At 40.7% G+C, this 19,736-nt stretch overlaps 1 protein-coding gene across 6 annotated transcripts in view; it reads right to left on the bottom strand.

The window, feature by feature from the left end:
- The window catches only part of LOC125467215 (monoacylglycerol lipase ABHD2-like), a 106,243-nt gene that overhangs the window by 34,384 nt on the left and 52,123 nt on the right, over window positions 1-19,736 (bottom strand). For all 6 annotated transcript variants that reach the window (XM_059639337.1, XM_059639342.1, XM_059639339.1 and 3 more), the window contains one exon: window positions 14,849-15,032. In XM_059639337.1, coding sequence (XP_059495320.1) covers window positions 14,849-15,032 — 184 coding nt within the window. The remainder of the gene's footprint in view (window positions 1-14,848; window positions 15,033-19,736) is intronic.

Genomic DNA, 19,736 nt, shown 5'->3' on the forward strand with positions numbered 1-19,736 from the left:
AATTGATAACACCTCCTTACTAACCTCAATCCTTTCAATTCTAAATAGCCCTTAACTCAGTCTTCTCCTCTACAATGTTCTCCTTTTCCTGAGTGAAAACAGAGGAGGAGAAATATTCTCCGACCTCCACAGGGTCCACATACAACTTCCCACTTCTGTCTTTGACTGGCCCTATTCCTAATCTAGTCATCCTCTTATTCCTCACATACCTATAGAAAAACTTTAGGGTTCTCCTTTATTCTACCTGCTAATGTCTGCTCATGTCCCCTCCTTGCTCTTCTTAACTCTTTAAATCCTTCCTAGCTAATCTGTAACTCTCCATCACTTCATCTGAGCCATCTTGTCTCAACGTCACAGAAGCCTCCCTCTTCCGCTTAACAAGAGATACAATTTCTTTAGTAAACCACAGTTCCCTTATCTTATCACTTCCTCCCAGCCTGACAGGGACATACCTATCAAGGACATGCAATACCTGTTCCTTAAATCAGCTACCCCATTCTATGCCTCCTAAGTCTTGCCTAGTCACATTATAATTGCCCTTGTCCCATCTACAACTCTTGCCTTGTGGCATGTTCCCATCCCTTTCCATTGCTAAAGTAAACGTAACCGAATTATGGTAATTCTCTCCAAAGTGCTCACCTACCACCAAATCAAACACCTGGCTTCGTTCATTACCAAGTACCAGATCCAGTGTGGCCTCCCCCCGTCAGCCCTTCAACATACTGTGTTAGGAAACCCTCCTGCACACATAGGATGGATCAGTTTTTGTCCAATGTACTAGAGTTATAGCACTTCCAGTCAAAGTTGGGGAAGTTAAAGTCTCCCATAATGACCACCCTGTTCCTTTCACTCCTGCCCAGAAGTTTTGCCAATCCTCTCCTCCACATTCCTGGAACTTTGCGGAGGCCTACAAAAAACTCCCAGCAGTGTGACCTCTCCTCTCCTGTTTCTGACCTCAGCCCAAACCAGGTCAGTAGACGAGTCCTCAAAAGTTCTTTCAGCCACTGTTATACTGTCCTTGACTAACAAAGCCACTCCTCCCCCTCTTTTACCACCTTCCTTGAACTTGATGAAAGATCTAAACCCTGGAACCTGCAACATCCATGTCTGACCTTGCTCTATCCATGTCTCTGAAATGGCCACAACATTGAACTCCCAGGTGCCTATCCATGCTGCAAGCTCACCTACCTTATTCCGGATACTCCTGGCCTTAAGAGTAGACACATTTCAAACCAGCTTGCTGTCTGCCAGCACACTCCTGTGACAGTGCAATCCTGTCCACATCCTCTCTACACTCCTCCTCCTGTGTAGTGGAACTACACCAGTTTCCCATCCCCCTTCTGAGCTAGTTTAAATCCAACCAAATAGCACTAGCACATTTCCCTCCCAGGACATTAGTACCCCTCTGGTTCAAGTGGAGACCGTCCTGTTTGTAGAGGTCCCACCTTCCCCAGAATGAGCCCCAATTATCCATATATCTGAAACCCTCCCTCCTGCACCATCCCTGCAGCCACATGTTCAGCTGATATCTCTCCCTGACCACTTCTTGAACCACTGCAGTCCGTGTTCGGTAGGTTGACCCACAATGCCCTTAGGGAGGGAATTTCAGGATTTTGATCCAGTGATTGTGAAGGAATGGCAATATATTTCCAAATCAAGATTGTTTGAGACTTAGAGAGAGGAACTTGCAGGCGGTGATACTCGCATGTATCTGCTGCCCTTGTCCTTCCAGATAGAAGTGGTCACGAGTTTGAAAGATGTTATCTAAGGATCATTAGTGAATTTCTGCTGAGGACCTTGTAGATATTTTTGCCAAGGAGCACTGGTGGTGGAGGGAGTGGATGCGGTACCAATCAAATGGGTTGGATATTGTCAACCCTTTGAGTGTTATTGGAGCTGCACCTATTCAGGTAAGTGGGAGTATTCAATCACACTCCTGACTTGTGTCTTGCAGGTACTGGGCAGGTTTTTCAGAGTCATGGAGGAGAGTTGCCTACCACAGTATTCCTGGCTTCTGACCTGCTCTCGTATCCACTGTTTATGTGGCAAGTCCAGCTGAACTTTTGGTTCATGTTGATAGTGGGAATTCTGTGATGGCAACATCCTTGATTGTCAAGGGGCATGGTTAAGTGTCTCATTGGAGATGGTCATTGCCTGGCATTTGTGTTGCGACAAGTTCAACGTTCAATCTTGCACCTTTCCCTCATCTGAAGAAACCATAGAATTAGTGTAATATAATGGTAACTGTCATTCTTGAGCCTTCATGTTGGTTGACAAATGGATGCTCAAACCATGAGCTGGCAGGAGAGGCAAGTTAATAAATTATATTACTCAAGAAGGCACATGTGTGGCACTGGAGAAGGAAACTGATGATCAGCATGCCTTATATTTGAATACCAGCCTTTAGAAACCAGACTGGTCATCCTCCAGAGGCAGTTTTCTCATTTTAAACAGCTGCATTAAGGAGAATGAGCCGTGAACAATCAGAAAGAATCTATTATTTCAAGACTGCGTGTGTCTTGCAGAAAGAACAGATTTGTAGTACTTCCACTTAGTCTCATACCACATTATGCTATCCCTCCCACCTGTTCTATTACAATTTTTGCCTATTGCCAAATTGCCAGCTCTGGTAAAGTGACGTTATGTTGTTTGCATGAAACTTTCTGAAAACGTATTCCTTGGTCATTTCCTCATGTCACCACACATCTGTCTTGTTTCCTCAATTTCAGGCAAACCCAGCTGGGTTACTCCCGTTGAGCCCGGACACAAAAGCATTCCTCCAACTGTTAACATGTCAGAAGTCAGACACAGAAACTTCAAATTTTTGCTACTGGCTGCCTGTGTATGGCAAGGCTGTTGCCTACTTTCTACCTCAGTAGTCAAATTATGGCATGCCTGAAAAATTGCAACTTGTGCATCTCTGGTGCTAAGTTAGCAAACTGCTCCTTCTGTCTCTTCATGTCCATGTTCTAAAAGGGGAGGCTGCTCAGTCTCAAGACTTTACTATTTGTCTTATCATCACTCCAATATCAGAACATTGCGCTCTTAAATGCATGACGTGACATCTCAGGCTGTCTTCCATAGAACAATCTTCTAAACGGGGTGAGAAATTAAAAATGTCAACATTTTTGGCCAAACAACCACAAGCTTGTTTCTTCAGTCTTACCAACAAGCAATTTGCAATACAAAATGTACAGCTAAACAATTCCCCTTACTACGATGCTAGAAGAAAGCTAGCACTGGTTGTTTGATCAGCCAGAGCTAGGAGCTCTCTGCTTCAGTAATTTAGTATCATCTTTTCAGAACTGCACTTGATGCATCCTACGTTGCTATTTTTAAACTTTGCTAACTTTCAATCTAAAGAGATTTTCAACCACAACCATTTGAACTGAAATTCAATTCCATACTGTTACTCTACCTTTTGACATTTTTCAGTAATTCTAACTGCTTTTTTTAGCATCCAAGTTACCTTAGCCTTGGCTAATCAGTATGGAATAATGTTTGGACCTTTAGGTGTTGTGTCTCTCTAAATCCATTTAAAATTAGGTCTGACTGCTTGTCTCAGTATTGAACAAATCCTAACAGAACATTAATAATCTCACACATTCTCTTATTAGGGAGTGGAAAGGCCAAGCTGGAAAATAAAAGTCAGACAGGGCAAAATGCACTTTTACTGTGGAAGAACACTTAAGCTTAAGCATTGAAAAAACTTCAACTATTCTTAAAAAGTTCTGGATGTGAGTTTGCTCGCTGAGCTTGGAAGGTTAGTTTTCAGACGTTTCGTCACCATTCTAGGCAACATCATCAGTGAGCCTCCGACGAAGCGCTGGTGTTATGTCCCGCTTTCTATTTATCTGTTTAGGTTTCCTTGGGTTGGTGATGTCATTTCCTGTTCTTTTTCCTCAGGGGATGGTAGATTGGCTCCAAATCAATGTGTTTGTTGATGGAGTTCCGGTTGGAATGCCATGCTTCTAGGAATTCTCGTGCATGTCTCTGTTTGGCTTGTCCTAGGATGGATGTGTTGTCCCAATCAAAGTAGTGTCCTTCCTCATCTGTATGTAAGGATATGAGTGATATGAACATCAACTAGCCACAAAACGACATGACCCACTATCACTCATATCCTTACATACAGATGAGGAAGGACACTACTTTGATTGGGACAACACATCCATCCTAGGACAAGCCAAACAGAGACATGCACGAGAATTCCTAGAAGCATGGCATTCCAACCGGAACTCCATCAACAAACAATTTGATGTGGAGCCAATCTACCATCCCCTGAGGAAAAAGAACAGGAAATGACATCACCAACTCAAGGAAACCTAACCAGATAAATAGAAAGCGGGACATAACACCAGCGCTTCGTCGGAGGCTCACTGATACCTAGAATGGTGACGAAACGTCTGAAAACTAACCTTCCAGCTCAGCAAGCAAACTCACATCCAGAACCTCAACCCGAGCTACAAATCTTCTCAAAACTCGCTATTCTTACAAAGTTCCCATTCCACTCTTTTCTTAAAAAAAATTAAAATTCTTTTATTAGCTTCCAAATCCTCAAACCCAGTTGATTTTTGGAATCTCTTCCATTTCCATGTCCATCAGAGACATCCAAATCTGATCTGTTACACATCCCCAGCTTTCAGTGATCGGTCATCAATAGACGAGCTGTTAGCCGCCAGTCCTTGAACCCTGGGATTGTCTCCCCAAATGCATGATTTGAGGCACCTATTAAAACGCTACCTCCCTTTTCATTGGCCTTACTATCTTCTTATGGTGTGGTCTGATCATGCTCTTATGAAGGATCTTGTATAAAGTTTGAGAAGATTTGTACCTCTGGTTGTGAATGAGGTTGTAGATTTGCTCTCTGAGCTGATGCGTTTGGTTGCAGATGTTTCATCGTTCTGCTAGGTAACATTGTCAGTTAGCCTCCAGTGAAGCATTGGTGTTCTGTCTCGTTTGTGATTTATATGCCTTGGTTTGCTGGGGATGGTTGGCATTACTTCTGGCTGTTTTTCAATGGTTTGCCACTGAACCAGAAGTAATGCCAACCATCCCAGCAAACTGAGGCATATAAATGACAAGTGGTACGGGGCACCAACGCTTCACTGGAGGTACACTAATGAAGTTACCTAGCAGGATGACAAAACGTCTGCAAACAAACACACTGGCTCAGTGCGCAAGTCTACAACCTCAAGGATCTTAGTAAATTGCCTTATGTTAAAAGGTGTTGCAAAAAAAACGCAAACTGATCTTGTTCACTTTAATGATGAATTTCAAACTTGCATCAGCTTTGGTTTAAGTTGTAGAAACCTTCTCCTCCAAGCAGAAGATTGTGATGCCTTGACATTGAAAAGCATTACCATCACTGAGTCCCCCATCAACAACATTCTGGGGGTTGCCATTGGCCAGAAACTGATCTGGGCTAGACATATAAATGTAGTGGCTACAAGACTGGGTCAGAGGTTAGGGATATTGCAGCAAGTAACACCTCCTATCTTTTCAAGTCTATCCACAAGGCATAAATCAGGAGTCTGATGAAAGATCTCCAACCTGCCTGCAAGTGCAGCTCCAACACTCAAGAAACTGGATATCATCCGGGACAAGGCAATCCATTTTACTGGCAGTTCAAACATTCACTAGCTTACTAGTGTGCACTGTAACAACACTGTGTACCATCTTCAACATACACTAAAAATTCACCAAGGCTCCTCAGACAGCACATTCCAAACCCACAAATATTACCATCAAGACAGACAAGGGCACCAGATGCAGGAGAACACCACTACCTGCGAGTTCCCCTACAAGCCACTCACCACCTGAAAATATATCACCATTCTTCAGTATCACTGGGTCAAAGTCCTGGAACTCTCACCCTAACAGCATTGCAGGTGTAGCTGCATCAAATAGACTGCAGTGTTTCAAGAAGCAGCTTGCAATCATCTCAAGGGCACTCAAGATGGGCTAGAAATTCTAGCCTAGCCAGCAAAGTCCACATTCCATGAATGAATTAAAACAAAGTTTCCACTGAGCTCAAAAATCTGAGGTGATAATCCAGTGTAGAAATGAGGAAGTATATTTATTCTTTTATAGCTAAGATAATTTCTTATTATAATGCATGAATCAATATATATGCATTAATAGCCTCTGACCTTCTCTTGCACCCGTTATATTTATATCAAACAGATGTTGTAGTTGCATTTCTGGAAACCAGATTGAGGTGCGTGTATGACCTCTGAGCCATGGTTAGCACAAGAAAAAAATTGGCACAAGAACAAAAATTGCCAAAAGTCTGGTATTAATTAGCAACAAATTGAGACGATTAATGTGTGAAGTAGAAATCATACAAGGTTTTGACCACAATCTTGAGAAAACCTGATGTAATTTGTCTTGAACATACATCTTACTGATATTTTAAAGGAATACCCTGTGTAAAGAATGAAAAATTCCAGTTATACAATGCATAAAAATGCCAATTCTGAGCAAAGTCTGAATCTTACAAAACAAATGCCCAAAAGGTAAGTTTTATTACACTCTCATAAAACACAGTGAAGTACATTGAAATAAAGTTAAGCCAAGTACGATAGATCAACTGTTCATTAAAAATAGTAACTACATAAGTTCTATTGCTTGGCTTTCATATTTAATTACAAAAGTGCGGTAAGCAGGGATCTCCCCCAGGAGTTCATAAAGGCCAAGTTCAATGATTACAAATTAGAGAAACAAATTGTTCCATTATAATGTTGAGCTTTTTCTTGTTTGTATGAAGGCAGCATCTCAGTGTACGAGCATCCCATTCAACTTGCATTACAAGAGAGGAGAAAGGATTTCAGTAACCAAATCAAAGGCATTACAAGGAAAGCTGACATCTCAGGCCTAGACCCATCTTCAGAAAATTTCTGAAGGAGGGTCTAGGCCTGAAACATCAGCTTTCCTGCTTGGCCTGCAGTGTTCATCCAGCTCTACACCATGTCATCTCAGATTCTTCAGCATCTGCTGTTCCTACTATCTCTAAATCAAAGGCATAAATGGTTTTCAACTATGCAGTTCACTCATCCAAATCACTAGAGGTTGTATCCTGCTTTGTACAATACTGCACTGAGCAAAAATCTCTAGCAAAAATTAATAAGAGCTGACAGCTAGGAAGTATCCCAACCTGAAAAAAATTCAGTATGAGTATCAATAAAAATGCAATAAAGCTACATTCAGTTTTGCACAACTGAAAAATTAATTCTACCAAGGAATTAAATTCAAAGAATAAAGCTTCAGCACTCTAAGGATCAGAGGGTTAAAGCAAGAAACTTTCAAGTGAAGACTTTGTCAGCACTGCTAACAGCAGCAGAGCCTTGGTTTTTTGTGCAATGGTCGGATGAGAAAAAAGGTGTCTAATGTTGTGTGCAATAAAAGGTGAATTGTAGCTTAACAAAGATTCATGTGTTTGCGACACAACTTGACAGCTTGTCTTCTGTATTCTCAGATTACTTCATTTGAGCAGTGCACTGGGAGTTGTTTCCTTAGAGCAACAAAAGGTTGTGAGGGGACGCAACAGGTAGAGTTGTACAAGATTGAGAGGGGCACAGATAGGTAAAAAATACTTTCCTTTTCACCCTATCAGTTGCGGCATCAATAACCAGGGACCATAGATTTAAGGCTAGAGGTAGAAGGATAAATGTAGAAGCTGAGGATAATTATTTTTTCAGAGGATGGGGAGGCTGTAACAATGTCTGAAAGGTGATTGAGTCTGAAACTGTCAAATCATTTAAGGATTATTTAGATATTCACTTGCAATACCACCGCCTCTACGGCTATGGGTCAAAAGCTGCAAACTGTGATTAGTATTGTCAGATCCTTGTTGACTGGCATGTACAAAATGGGTCAAATAGCTTCTTTTGTGCTGGAAATGTCTATCAGTTTTCAAAGAAAACAAATCAATGCATAATATTATAGATACTAAGTCAGAGTCTATAGCTTTGTGGCACAATGAATTAAAGTACCACCATGACTCATTGCTGCACACTTTCTAAAGTTGTGTTGTGTTAATTTAAAAATCACCTAATTTGCTGTTTTAATCTGGATACAACCACAAAGTCAATATCATCACTTTCGTATAGGATAAATAACTCCTAGCTACCATGTAAAATATTATCTCAACCAAATTCAATTAAGCTTCTGATGAATCAAATAATCTTAAATGCAACAATCCACAACACTCCAAGGAACAGCTGGGATGTAACTTTAAATTAAGGGCCACCTCAGCAGGGACTGAAGGTTAGTACTGAAACATTACTGTACTTGTTCTATACTTGGTTTAAATTAACATGCTTTCATTTCACATCTCACTTTGAGTGAAATAAAATCAGTTTAATTAGTTGGTGTTTACCATCCCCCTTTTCTGCATTAACTGTTCAAGACATGGCTGGTCTCAGTGTGGTGCTAGTGTTAAACACTGAAATAACATCAGCTCAGTCAAAAGACTCAGCCTGAACTGTAGCCTCAATCTTAAAAACATCTTATATTTCAGTCAAATGCTAGATGAGTTACCTTGTTGGAAGCATTCAGAATTCAGAGTTGAACTGTTGCCTTATGGTTCCAAAAGATGCCACTGTTCACATCTGACAAAGCTACATTACTACTAAATAGAGAGGAAGAGTGGAAAGTAATGAAAATGTTGGTACAGACTTAGCTACCTTTCAATCCTTGGTTTATTCCATCTCTGTCCTGCATCTCATTATGATATGCAAGTAGTCAAGGAGCCTTTTATCTCAGTTCTGCACAGAAAATTTTACAGTCCGTGATATTCATTAATTTTTATGAAAGTTTATAACCTGAACTTAAAATGGGTTCCTGTACCCTCTCCCTAAGACAAAGTGAATCACATTAACCTGGATTCAGATAGAGCTATTAATTAATTGTCTTCACTTCTAAAGATAAGAGGTCAAGTGGAACATTCACAGCACAACTGTTGACATATCCAATGCCTATAACACCATTCTGGAGCACTGGGGAAAGAAATTTTGAGGACAATTACAAAAGATCTGATATCTAATTGAAACAGAAATCCAGGAGTAAAGGCACAGAAGAGAAAAAAGGGAGACAAACAATGGATATTGCAGCTTAAATAACTACATATTTCAGACACACAGCGAACGTTAAAATCGTAAATACCTCAAATCTGGGGAATGTTAATGTGAACTGAGCAGACTGTAAAGCTGCAGTATTCCAAATGATTAAAAAAAATTTACTTTGGATCCTCCCACCCCCATCATCGCTATAGTTAAATTTATGATGTTTATAATATAATAATAATATTTTGGAACTGTAGCTTTAATTTCAGGACAAAGGAGGGAATAATGTGACCTGTTCTGAAGTGTGGTCACAGCAAGCTTGGGAGTGGTTTAACTGCTAAAGATTAAAACGAGTTTCAGATTGTTTTGCTGGGGTGGTGCTTACATTTGGACTCAATGGCAAAAATGTAAGAGTTTCTTAATTTTAAGTAGACCTCAAGTTTTTCAATGCTCCAGAATGGCACTATAGGCATTGGATTTGTTTTCTGCAAAGGTTTCTTTTAAAAAAAAAGACAATGTACCTGTTCTAAAACATAAAACCAAGTGAGAAAAGCAGAAGTCACACAAGTTCTCTGCTGGCCAGTTAATTTATAACAAAAACAAAGGATTCAAAAGGATATCAGTGATAATGGGAACTGCAGATGCTGGAGAATCCGAGGTAACAAAAAGTGTAGAGCTGGGTGAGCGTAGCAGGCCAAGCAGTATCTCAGGAGCACAAAAGATGACATTTCGGGCCTAGACCCTTCATCAGAAAAGGGGAAGGGGGAGAGGGTTCTGAAATAAATAGGGAGAGGGGGAGGCAGATCAAAAGATGGATAGAGAAGACAGGTGGTGAGGAGACAAACAAGTTAAAAGAGGCGAGGATGGAGCCAGTAGAGGTGAGCGTAGGTGGGGAGGTAGGGAGGGGATAGGTCAGTCCAGGGAGGACGGACAGGTCAAGGGGGCGGGATGAGGTTAGTAGGAAGGAAATGGAGATGCGGCTTGAAGTGGAGGAAGGGATAAGCGAGAGGAAGAACAGGTTACGGAGGCAGGGACTGGGCTGGGCTGGTTTTGGAATGTGGTAGGGGGAGGGGAGATTTTGAAGCTTGTGAAATCCACATTGATACCATTGGGCTGCAGGGTTCCCAAGGGGAATATGAGCTGCTGTTCCCGCAACCTTCGGGTGGCATCGCTGTAACACTGCAGGAGGCCCCGGATGGACATGCTGTCTAAGGAGTGGGAGGGGGAGGTGCAGTTGTTTAATGTGAACTGAGCATAGGTGTTCTGCAAAGCGGTCACCAAGCCTCCACTTGGTTTTCCCAATGTAGAGGAGGCCACAACGGGTACAGGTGATGGAGTATACCACATTGGCAGATGCTCACCTGCACATCTGCCAGATGTGGAAAGTCATCTTGGGGCCTGAGATGGGGGTGAGGGAGGAGGTATTAGGGCAGGTGTAGCACTTCCGGCAGTTGCAGGGGAAAGTGCCAGGTTTGGTGGGGTTGGAGGGGAGTGTGGAGCAGACAAGGGAGTCAGAGAGAGAGCTGTCCCTCCGGAAAGCAGACAAGGGTGGGGAGGGAAAAAAGTGTCTTTGGTGGTGGGGTCGGATTGCGGATGGCAGAAGCGTCAGAGGGTGCGTTGGATCGGTACATGAGGACAAGGGGGATTCTGTTTTGGTGGTTATTTCAGGGACGGGGTGTGAGGGATGAGTTGCGGGAAATGCGGGAGATACGGTCGAGGGCATTCTCGACCACTGCGGTGGTGGGGGCGCGGAGGAATCATCCTTTGTCGTTTCTGCCATCTCCAGTCTGCTATCACCAAACACAACGTCGTTTCTGTCAACATTGTCAGAAGTCACAACACGAGGTTGTAGTCCACAGGTTTATTTGAAATGACAAGCTTTCGGAGCAGAGCCCCTTCGTCAGGTGACTTCAAAGCTTGTGATTTCAAATGAACCCACTGGACTATGACCCGGTGTGGTGTGACTTCTGACTTTGTCCGTCCCAGTCAAACACGGCACCTCCACATCCTGCCAACATTACAAAGAGACAATGCCTCTGTTACACCTTGGTCCATTAGTATATCAGCCTCAACCTCCCATGGTACTCTTCCATGCAATCATAGGAGATGAAATACTTACTGTTTCAGCTCTTTACAAACCATAACCCAAAACAGTTCTTTAGCATAAAGCAACAATTTACACTAGAGGGATCAAATGCAGAACATCTCTACTCAGTCCATAAACGTGGCCAGAATTTCTGGTATCTTTCCATTTTAATATCATCTTGCTCCCATGCTTATACTTTTGTCCTAGTTGTTCTGTTGCTGCGTGTCTCTGCATAGCACTGAACTCAAGCAGGGAGAACATCATTTCAATTTCTGTTTGGGAGCTTTACACTTCTGAAGTCTACATTTAATTCAACTTCAGATCAAGAATCTGTCCTGCACTTTGATTCTCATCTGCCCAAAAGACAGTCTGGTCTTCTTGGCTTTGCTTTCAGCAGAAGTGACCTATATTCTACTCCTCCTTCTCCTCCATGATCATTAGCACTCATTTTACAATGTAAAAACCAAAAGAACTGCGGATACTGTAAATCAGGACAAAAACAAAGTTTCTTGAAAAGCTCAGCAGTTTGGCAGCACCTGTGAAGGGAAAAAAAAGAGTTTACATTTCAGAGATAATGGGAGCTGCAGATGCTGGAGAATCTGAGATAAAAAGTGTGGAACTAGATGAATGCAGCAGGCGCTAGGATGCTGCTTGGCCTGTTTACGTTTCAGGTCTGGTGGCCCTTTCTCAGAACCATTCACTTACCTTTTGTTCTGACATTTGTGATCTCGAATCTCTTTTGGCCTCCAACCTCTTTTCTGTCTGTATCACTAGCACACTCCCACTTTCTCCTCTATATAAAACCCATCACTTCTCTCTTCAGTTCTGAATAAAACTCGTTAAACCCAAAACATTAATAAGTTTTCTCCATCCAGATGCTGCCAAAAACATTTTCAGCTTTCCTAGCACTTTGTTTTTATTCCAGTTAATTTATAACTTCAATGTTTTTATCTGAGGTTCTACTGCATTATCTAATCTACAAAATAAAGTCTTTAATTTAGTCCTACATGTCTAAGACATTCTAAATACACTGTCGTTAACTACAGTTTTTTGATTTAAAAGAACCTTTGATATGCCCAGCATTGCTTATTTTTGATTACAGATGGCAATTTTATTTGCAGGTTAAAAAGTAGTCTAAAAAGTTAATCTAACACAACATGGGGGTTACAGTAGGGCAATAAACTAGCATTCATGAATCTGCAACTTATGAAACTTCATAACTTATTGAATGAACCTTTTAAAAAGGTAATTGATAAAGTGTGGAAAAAATTATGCTTGAAAAGTGTTAGAGAATATAACAGTTTAGATTAAATTTGGATTCTTATAAAAAAACACACAATTTAAGAGTTTGGTATTTTTTGCCTCCTCCTCCCTCCTGAAGGAGCTATGTTGTAACTCCAGGATGTGAGAAGCCTTCTGGTTCTTTTCACAAAGCCCTATTCATTATGACTGGCCTTAAATACAAGCGTAAACTTGTTATTCAACAGCGTGGAGTTCCAGTGAGCCCTGATTTTTCTTTTAAACATACCTTATATCTTGAGAGTCCTGTTATAGAAGAAATTTGTTTTGTTTTCTTAAATTCTTAATTATTCAGTTATAGCCAGGGAATGACCTGAAGAACTTATTTGCTCACTCACCATTTGCTCTAGTGTTTTCCAAAGGATGTGTTCTTGGCTCCCTCCTACTTCTCAAATACATGTTGCTTCTCACATAACATCAAAAAATAGGTAGTTTGCATATATCCGTTAATGACACCCAGTTTTACCTCATTATAAACTTTGCATACCCATCCAATGCATTTCAAGTTGCCATGACCTCCTATTTGAAATCCACTAACAATGAGAACGTAAACTAAAGATCAGGAACATCAAAGATGTTGGCTTTAGTCTCTCCCACAATTTGTTTCTTAGCTCTCAACTCTATCCCTTTCCTCGGCAACAGGGCAAGGTTGAAACAGGCTGTTCATAATATTAGATAACAAAGTGTGGAACTGGATGAACACAGCAGGCCAAGCAGCATCTCAGGAGCACAAAAGCTGACGTTTTGGGCCTAGATCCTTCATCAGAGAGCTCTCTGATGAAGGGTCTAGGCCCGAAACGTCAGCTTTTGTGCTCCTGAGATGCTGCTTGGCCTGCTGTGTTCATCCAGCTCCACACTTTGTTATCTTGGATTCTCCAGCATCTGCAGTTCCCATTATCTCTGTTCATAATATTAGTGTCATATTTGACTGCCAGAAAAGCTTCTGAATCTATGTTATCACTTAAATAACATGTTTCCACCTCTTTAACACTGGAAAAGAAGCTCACCACCACTTCCAAACCTTCACCAATACCCCATCTCACAGCACATTTTCCCCTCCATAATTTCATCGAAATGTTGCTACCCATATTCTAATATGTATCACTGCCGACTACCCTATCCTACCTGACAGTCTGCCAGCCAGGCAATAAATTGATTTTAAAACTTTCATTCTTTAGAAATACTTCCATGGTTTCATCCCTTGTCATAACCAAGTTTCTCCAGCTTTGCACCTCTCCAGGATACCTGCCCATCACCCTGAATTCTGGTTTCTTAAAAACACCCAATTTTAATTTCAATTTCTCAAATCACTGCTGCTGCTCCTCCTTGAGCCGAGTAGCCGAAGATCTTGAATTTCCCCCGTAAACCTCTCTGCTTCTTGTTCCTCCAAGATGCGTCTTAAAACCTCAACTTTTGGTGGGTTTTTGGCCATGTGGTCCAATATCTCATGTTTTGTCACCAAATTTTGTTCAAAAGCTGTCCATACAATCAATCACTTTTAAAAAATTCATAGAACAAGGGATTAAATGTTCAAAGAACAATTAGGATTGACTGCCATGCTGATATTCAAACCCATGTCTCTAAGAAGATTAACTTGGAGTTTTGAATGACCATTACATCCTTGTGCTATCTACAAGCCAATGTTAAAGCTTAAATGCTACTTTTGCTGAACACCTGACATAGAAAACATTTGAGATAACAAGGTATAGAACTGGATGAACACAGCAGGCCAAGCAGCACCAGAGCAGCAGGAAGGCTGATGTTTTGGGTCTGGACCCTTCTTCAGAAATGGGTTTGTCACAGAGAGAAACGTTTTGAGGATCTGAATGTTCTGTATGTCGCGGTCGGGACCAAATTGGGAAGGCCTGAATTTAGACTGTAGTCTATTGGGATGATCTGGTTCCATAGGCAGGTACTAAGAAAGGCAACGTGGCTCTCGTACCTGGTTTGCTTCAGGGCCGAAGAGATTACAAGAGGGTTGCAGCGGGAGAGAGATCCACTAAGGTCTCTGAGGGAGGAGGTAACTTCAATGTAGGCATCCTTAGAAGAGGCTTTGCAGTGGCGTTAAAATCGATTCAGAGATAGTGGGAACTGCCGATGCTGGAGAATCTGACATAACAAGCGTAGAGCTTGTTAATGGGCATTTCTGAAGAAGGATCCAGACCCGAAGTGTCAGCTTTCCTGCTCAGCCTGCTGTGTTCATCCAGCTCTACACCTTGTTATCTCAGATTCTCCAGCATCTGCAGTTCCCACTATCTCTATAGAAAACATTTGGTTTGTTTGGCTCAGTACCACACCATATTCAATCTTTAGCCTTGCTGAATTCATTTAAACACTTCAAACTATATAGTTTTCGCAATTTAAGTATAAAAGCATATTTCATTTGGAAACAACTCACCGTAGAGCACTATAGCCTTGGCAAACACTGATGCAACAAAGAACCTTCTCTTGATTGGTTCGATTCTCTCCAAGATATTTGCAAACAATGTTTCCACCAAGACTGAATCCCACAACCACCAGCTGGGTCTGAGGAAATGTTTTCTTTATGTAATTTACCATGGCACCAAACTCCCATGTACAACCTACAAAAAAAAAAAGACCCTCAGTTAAATTTCAAATCACTAAATTAAGTTGAAAGAGCAGATTTTAAAATAATTTGTTCAAACATTTAAATCTACATTCATTCTATTCCCCCCTGTTTTTATAGATGCTAACTGCAGGCGGGAAATCCGAGCAATTTAGAAATATGAATGGTGTTCTGAAGTTTAGAAACAAATTCAAGCAAATCCATTCACTGTCAAGAGTTATAATACCATTCAACCTGGGAATTCATTTTTAAGGAGCTTTCGGTTTCACTTATTATGGACGGCCAAAAGTAAACACAGACCAGCAGCAGTTTTTGATTGGTCTTTCAAAGTTGTACTAACACTGGAAACTAAACAGAGAATTCCCCAGTTGACAAACCAGATCTTAGCCACATTATTTTTGAGCAAATATTTTCCCTGTCAGTAACAGGGCAATATATTCAGGTACTCAAAGATTTGCTACCCCAGATTGAAGTCTGTGCTGTTGATAAAGGCAGTTCTGAAGTTTACACAAGTGTACCTTCTACAATAATGTACATTGTAATTATCTACAGTCCATCAGGGACCACAGGTATCTCTTTCTTTGAGAGGGAGTGATAAGTGGTATATAGCTTAGTGGCACTACTCTGCATCAAGCATCAGTGCAATGAAGGTGGGAGGCGGCAATGAACTATCAATACTGAATGGGTGAACCCATAACATTGGTATAATTCTGCATCATATTATAGCCAACAATTACTGAAATTTCAATAAATATATTTGTGTTCATGTGTAACACACAAAAATTGACAATTCACTTCAGGTAATTTGTTCCCATCACAAACAATGAATCACAATATTAACACATTGCAATGGATACTAATTTTGTTTTGTCTTTTTGAAGTTAAGTCAAGAAATGCACATGCAAGTGTAAAAAATATATTGACAAGCACAAACTATTCATTTGAATACTCCAGAAAGTCTATTCTTGATAATGCCTTTTCAATGTCAAACTGAACATCGAGAACAGATTAATAAAACTTCCAGACATCTGCATAAAGGCAGTTTAGCAGGCTTGCACCAAGTGCCTTATCACAGCATCGACAGTAAAAGAAAATCACAATTGTAAGGGCAAAAACAACAACTATATGTAACAATTCCCATAAAGCAATGGGGCAATGTGTTTTGGCACATATTGAGAATATAATGGAACTGAAAGGGGTACTGGAGTAGCTCCCTATTTTTCAACAGGACTACTGCATTGACACAGTATTGGTAATACTAACAGTCACGGACACAATTTTATTAAAGGACAACTGCTCCAGTAGAAATAATGCAAAAGCATAGTCAAGTAGTTGTTTGAAATAATTAGACTGAGAATTCAGCCAAGGTCCTTGGAGCAGGTTATCAGACTAAGCGATAAACAGAGAACCTATTGCCAATGTCACTTGTTGGGAGGTGAAAGCCTGACAGAAGGAAAGGAAGGCAAAAGCTAGGGGTGCAGGTGCATAGTTCCTTGAAAGCAGAGTCGCAGGTAGACAGGGAGGACAAAGGCAGCTTTTGGCATATTTGCCTTCTTTGGTCAGTGGCCTGAACGCAGCAGTTGGGATGTCACGTTGCAGCTGCACAGGACATTCATTAGGCTACTTTAAGAATACTGCACTCAATTCTGATCTCCCTGCTTTGGTAAGGGTTCAGAAAAGATTGACAAAGATGTTGCTGGGATTGGAGGGTTTGAGCTATAGACAGGCTGCAGAGGCAGAGGCTTTTTTTCCCTAGAGCATCAGAGGCTGAAAGATGGCCTTAGAGGTTTGAGGGGCATACTTAAGGTGAATGCACAAGGTATTTTTCCCAGGGTAGGGGAGTCCAAAACTAGGGGGCATTAGTTTAGGGTGAGTGGAAAGAATTAAAAAGGGGCCTGACAGGCAACTATTTCACAGAGGGTAGTGTGCATATGGAATGAGCTGCCACAGGAAGTTGTAGGTAGGTATAATTGCAACATTTAAAAGGCACTGGGATGGGTACATGAATAGGAAGGATTTAGAGGAGTATGAGCCAAATGCTGGCAAATGGGACTAGATCAGTTTACTATTTCCATGCTGTATAACTCTGAGGAGCTCCAAAATTTTGAGTTCCAATAAAGTGCAAAGACAAGGTACAAGAATAGGAACACCACCTTCAGTGCCTTTTCTTTAACGCATGTTTTATTATCCAAGTGCTCAAATATTACTAGGGAACAAACTACCAAGAACATTTATGCTTGCATTTCGCTCCCATCCCCCTAAGCAATAGCAGGCGATTCAACATTATGACAGGAGAATCGAGGCTAAACTTGAGAATATTAAGTTCAGCAAATTTCTAGACATTAGAAAAATAAATAGAACGTACTGCACCTCTAGACATGGGTTCCATTGGAACACTGGTTAGGGGAACAGATTTGTATATTTTTATGCCAAATCTATGGCCATCTTTTGAGTTTACTTATGATTAATAGCTACTTTGGTAAGATACCATAGAGTTAGAGTCATATAGCATGGAAACAGACACTTTGGTCCAATTAGTCCATGCCAACCATGTTCCCCCAAACAAAACTCTCTCTCTCACCACAACTCTCTTGTAATCTCTTCAGCCCTAAAACTGCTTGACCATGTCATGTCCTGAAGCAAACTGGGTGTACTCTGTCTCCTCTCCACCTATTTTCTCCTTTATCCATCTTCTAGCCGCCTACCGGTAGCGCTCTCCCTATTTATTTCAGAATCCCCTTCCCTTCCCCCATTTCTGAAGAAGGGTTTAGATCCGAAACGTCAGCCTTCCTGCTCCTCTGATGCTGCTTGGCCTGCTGTGTTCATCCAGCTCCACACCTTGTTATCTCTGATTCTCCAGCATCTGCAGTTCCTGCTGTCTGCCCCTACCTGCCTGTGTTTGGACCATATCAGTCCAAAACTTCCATGTTCATGTACTTATCCAAATGTATCTTAAATGTTGTAACTGTACTTCTTGAACAATGTATAATCACTGTAGAGTCACGTAAAACTAATCTACTGAGAAAAACTGCTTATGAAATAGGCACGCGCTCTAAATTAATAACAAAATCAAAGCAAAGCATTCTGATGGCAAACTATTCGAGACCTTGTTGCTTAGAGTCGTACAATTATCCAGAAGCTTTGTATCATAGAAACAAAAAAAAACAACAAATGAGCAACTGCTAATGTTGATTAAAGACACTTCCTTTGATCTTGCACTCAGCCATCAGTATTGTTTCTCTGCCGCATATTTACCTGTAACATGTTCTCCTTACACCTGTAATAGAAATGTGGACATTATTGTGGAGATGGTGGTATGCAGTTGAGATTTTTTTTAAAATCTGAAAATAAGAAACTGAAGGTGGTCCGGATTGGGGCTGGGCCAACATTGGAACAGCACTAGCTTCAAAAATAGGACTTTTCTTATCTAGCTCTAAACAGAAGGTCCACTGAACACATCAGAATCACATCAATATTGTTATTCACCTGTTAAGAGATATTTGATTAGATTTGCCAAATGCCAATCCGGGCAGAGCATAAACAGGCTACTGAAATGTTAATTCTTGTTTTAAAAAAATCAGGACAAACTACTAAATCATTTCCAGGAGACAAAATAAGCTGGCAGGGCTTTGAAATGCAGAAATATATGCAGAGAACAGAGCCAAAATTAAATATGCTTGAGGCATAAAAAGATAGAGAATCACTCTTTTTATTCAACTACTTTCCTCCACATGCCAGTTAATATATTTAGGTCATTTCATTACCAGCAGTTATTGACCACTTGATTAGAAAAGAATACAAAACTGAACATAGATTTTAGTAATATTATTCTTCACACATTAAGTTGGTCCCTGCAGTGGTGTTAAAAAGTGCAGAAGGCTAAAAATTGACAGGTTGAAACTTGAACAACTGATCAATGCGAGTCCTTCAAAAATTCAATAATAATCAAATTTAACATCAAACTGAACAGATAGCTCCAGCACATGATAAACTACATCTGAAGTAGCACTAAGAAATCAAAATGTTCTTGGGCCGTGACAGTTGTCAAAGGTTGAAAATATATAGGGCATTCACTTGAAAAAAAATGAGATGTAGATATCACCTGGAAGGCCAGCAGTTTCAGTTAGCGTGACATGGGCTAGTGAAACTCCCAACAAATGTTTCTGCTACATACTCCAGATCCAACAGGAAAATGGTCAAACAAACAGCAGTGACCTTCCTTAAGTCAGCTCCAGAAGCATTCAGGCAAAGTTAACCTACAAATGAACTTTGATGGACTGAACTATATCCAGATGACTGAAAGTATCTTCTCCCCTGCTAGACCTTTTTTCCTCAACTCTCAAATTGCCAACATTCTAGGAAGGACAAACAGAAGTCACAGCTTTAAATTCTCCTCAAAGTGAGGCACTGACCTCAAATAACTGGGAGGCACTTGTTGCCAATCACCAATGGTGATAACTGTATGAAGATGCATCATGTTTCAAATCCCATATCTTAAATGTGACCACAACTCTTTGAAAAAGTCAAAACACTTACATTCACAGTGTCACAGCCTTCTTGCAATTATAATCGACTCTTATCAGATTGGACATTTTTTACATAGGCAAAATTTCAAACAATAATAAATATTCACTGTTTAAAGTGAAATTATGTGCCAGGGTTAGAATTTTTAAAAAATGATTTGAAAAAAATTGAGAAG

The sequence above is a fragment of the Stegostoma tigrinum genome, chromosome 33 (assembly GCF_030684315.1).
Source record: "Stegostoma tigrinum isolate sSteTig4 chromosome 33, sSteTig4.hap1, whole genome shotgun sequence".
In the NCBI taxonomy this organism is placed as follows: Eukaryota; Metazoa; Chordata; class Chondrichthyes; order Orectolobiformes; family Stegostomatidae; genus Stegostoma; species Stegostoma tigrinum.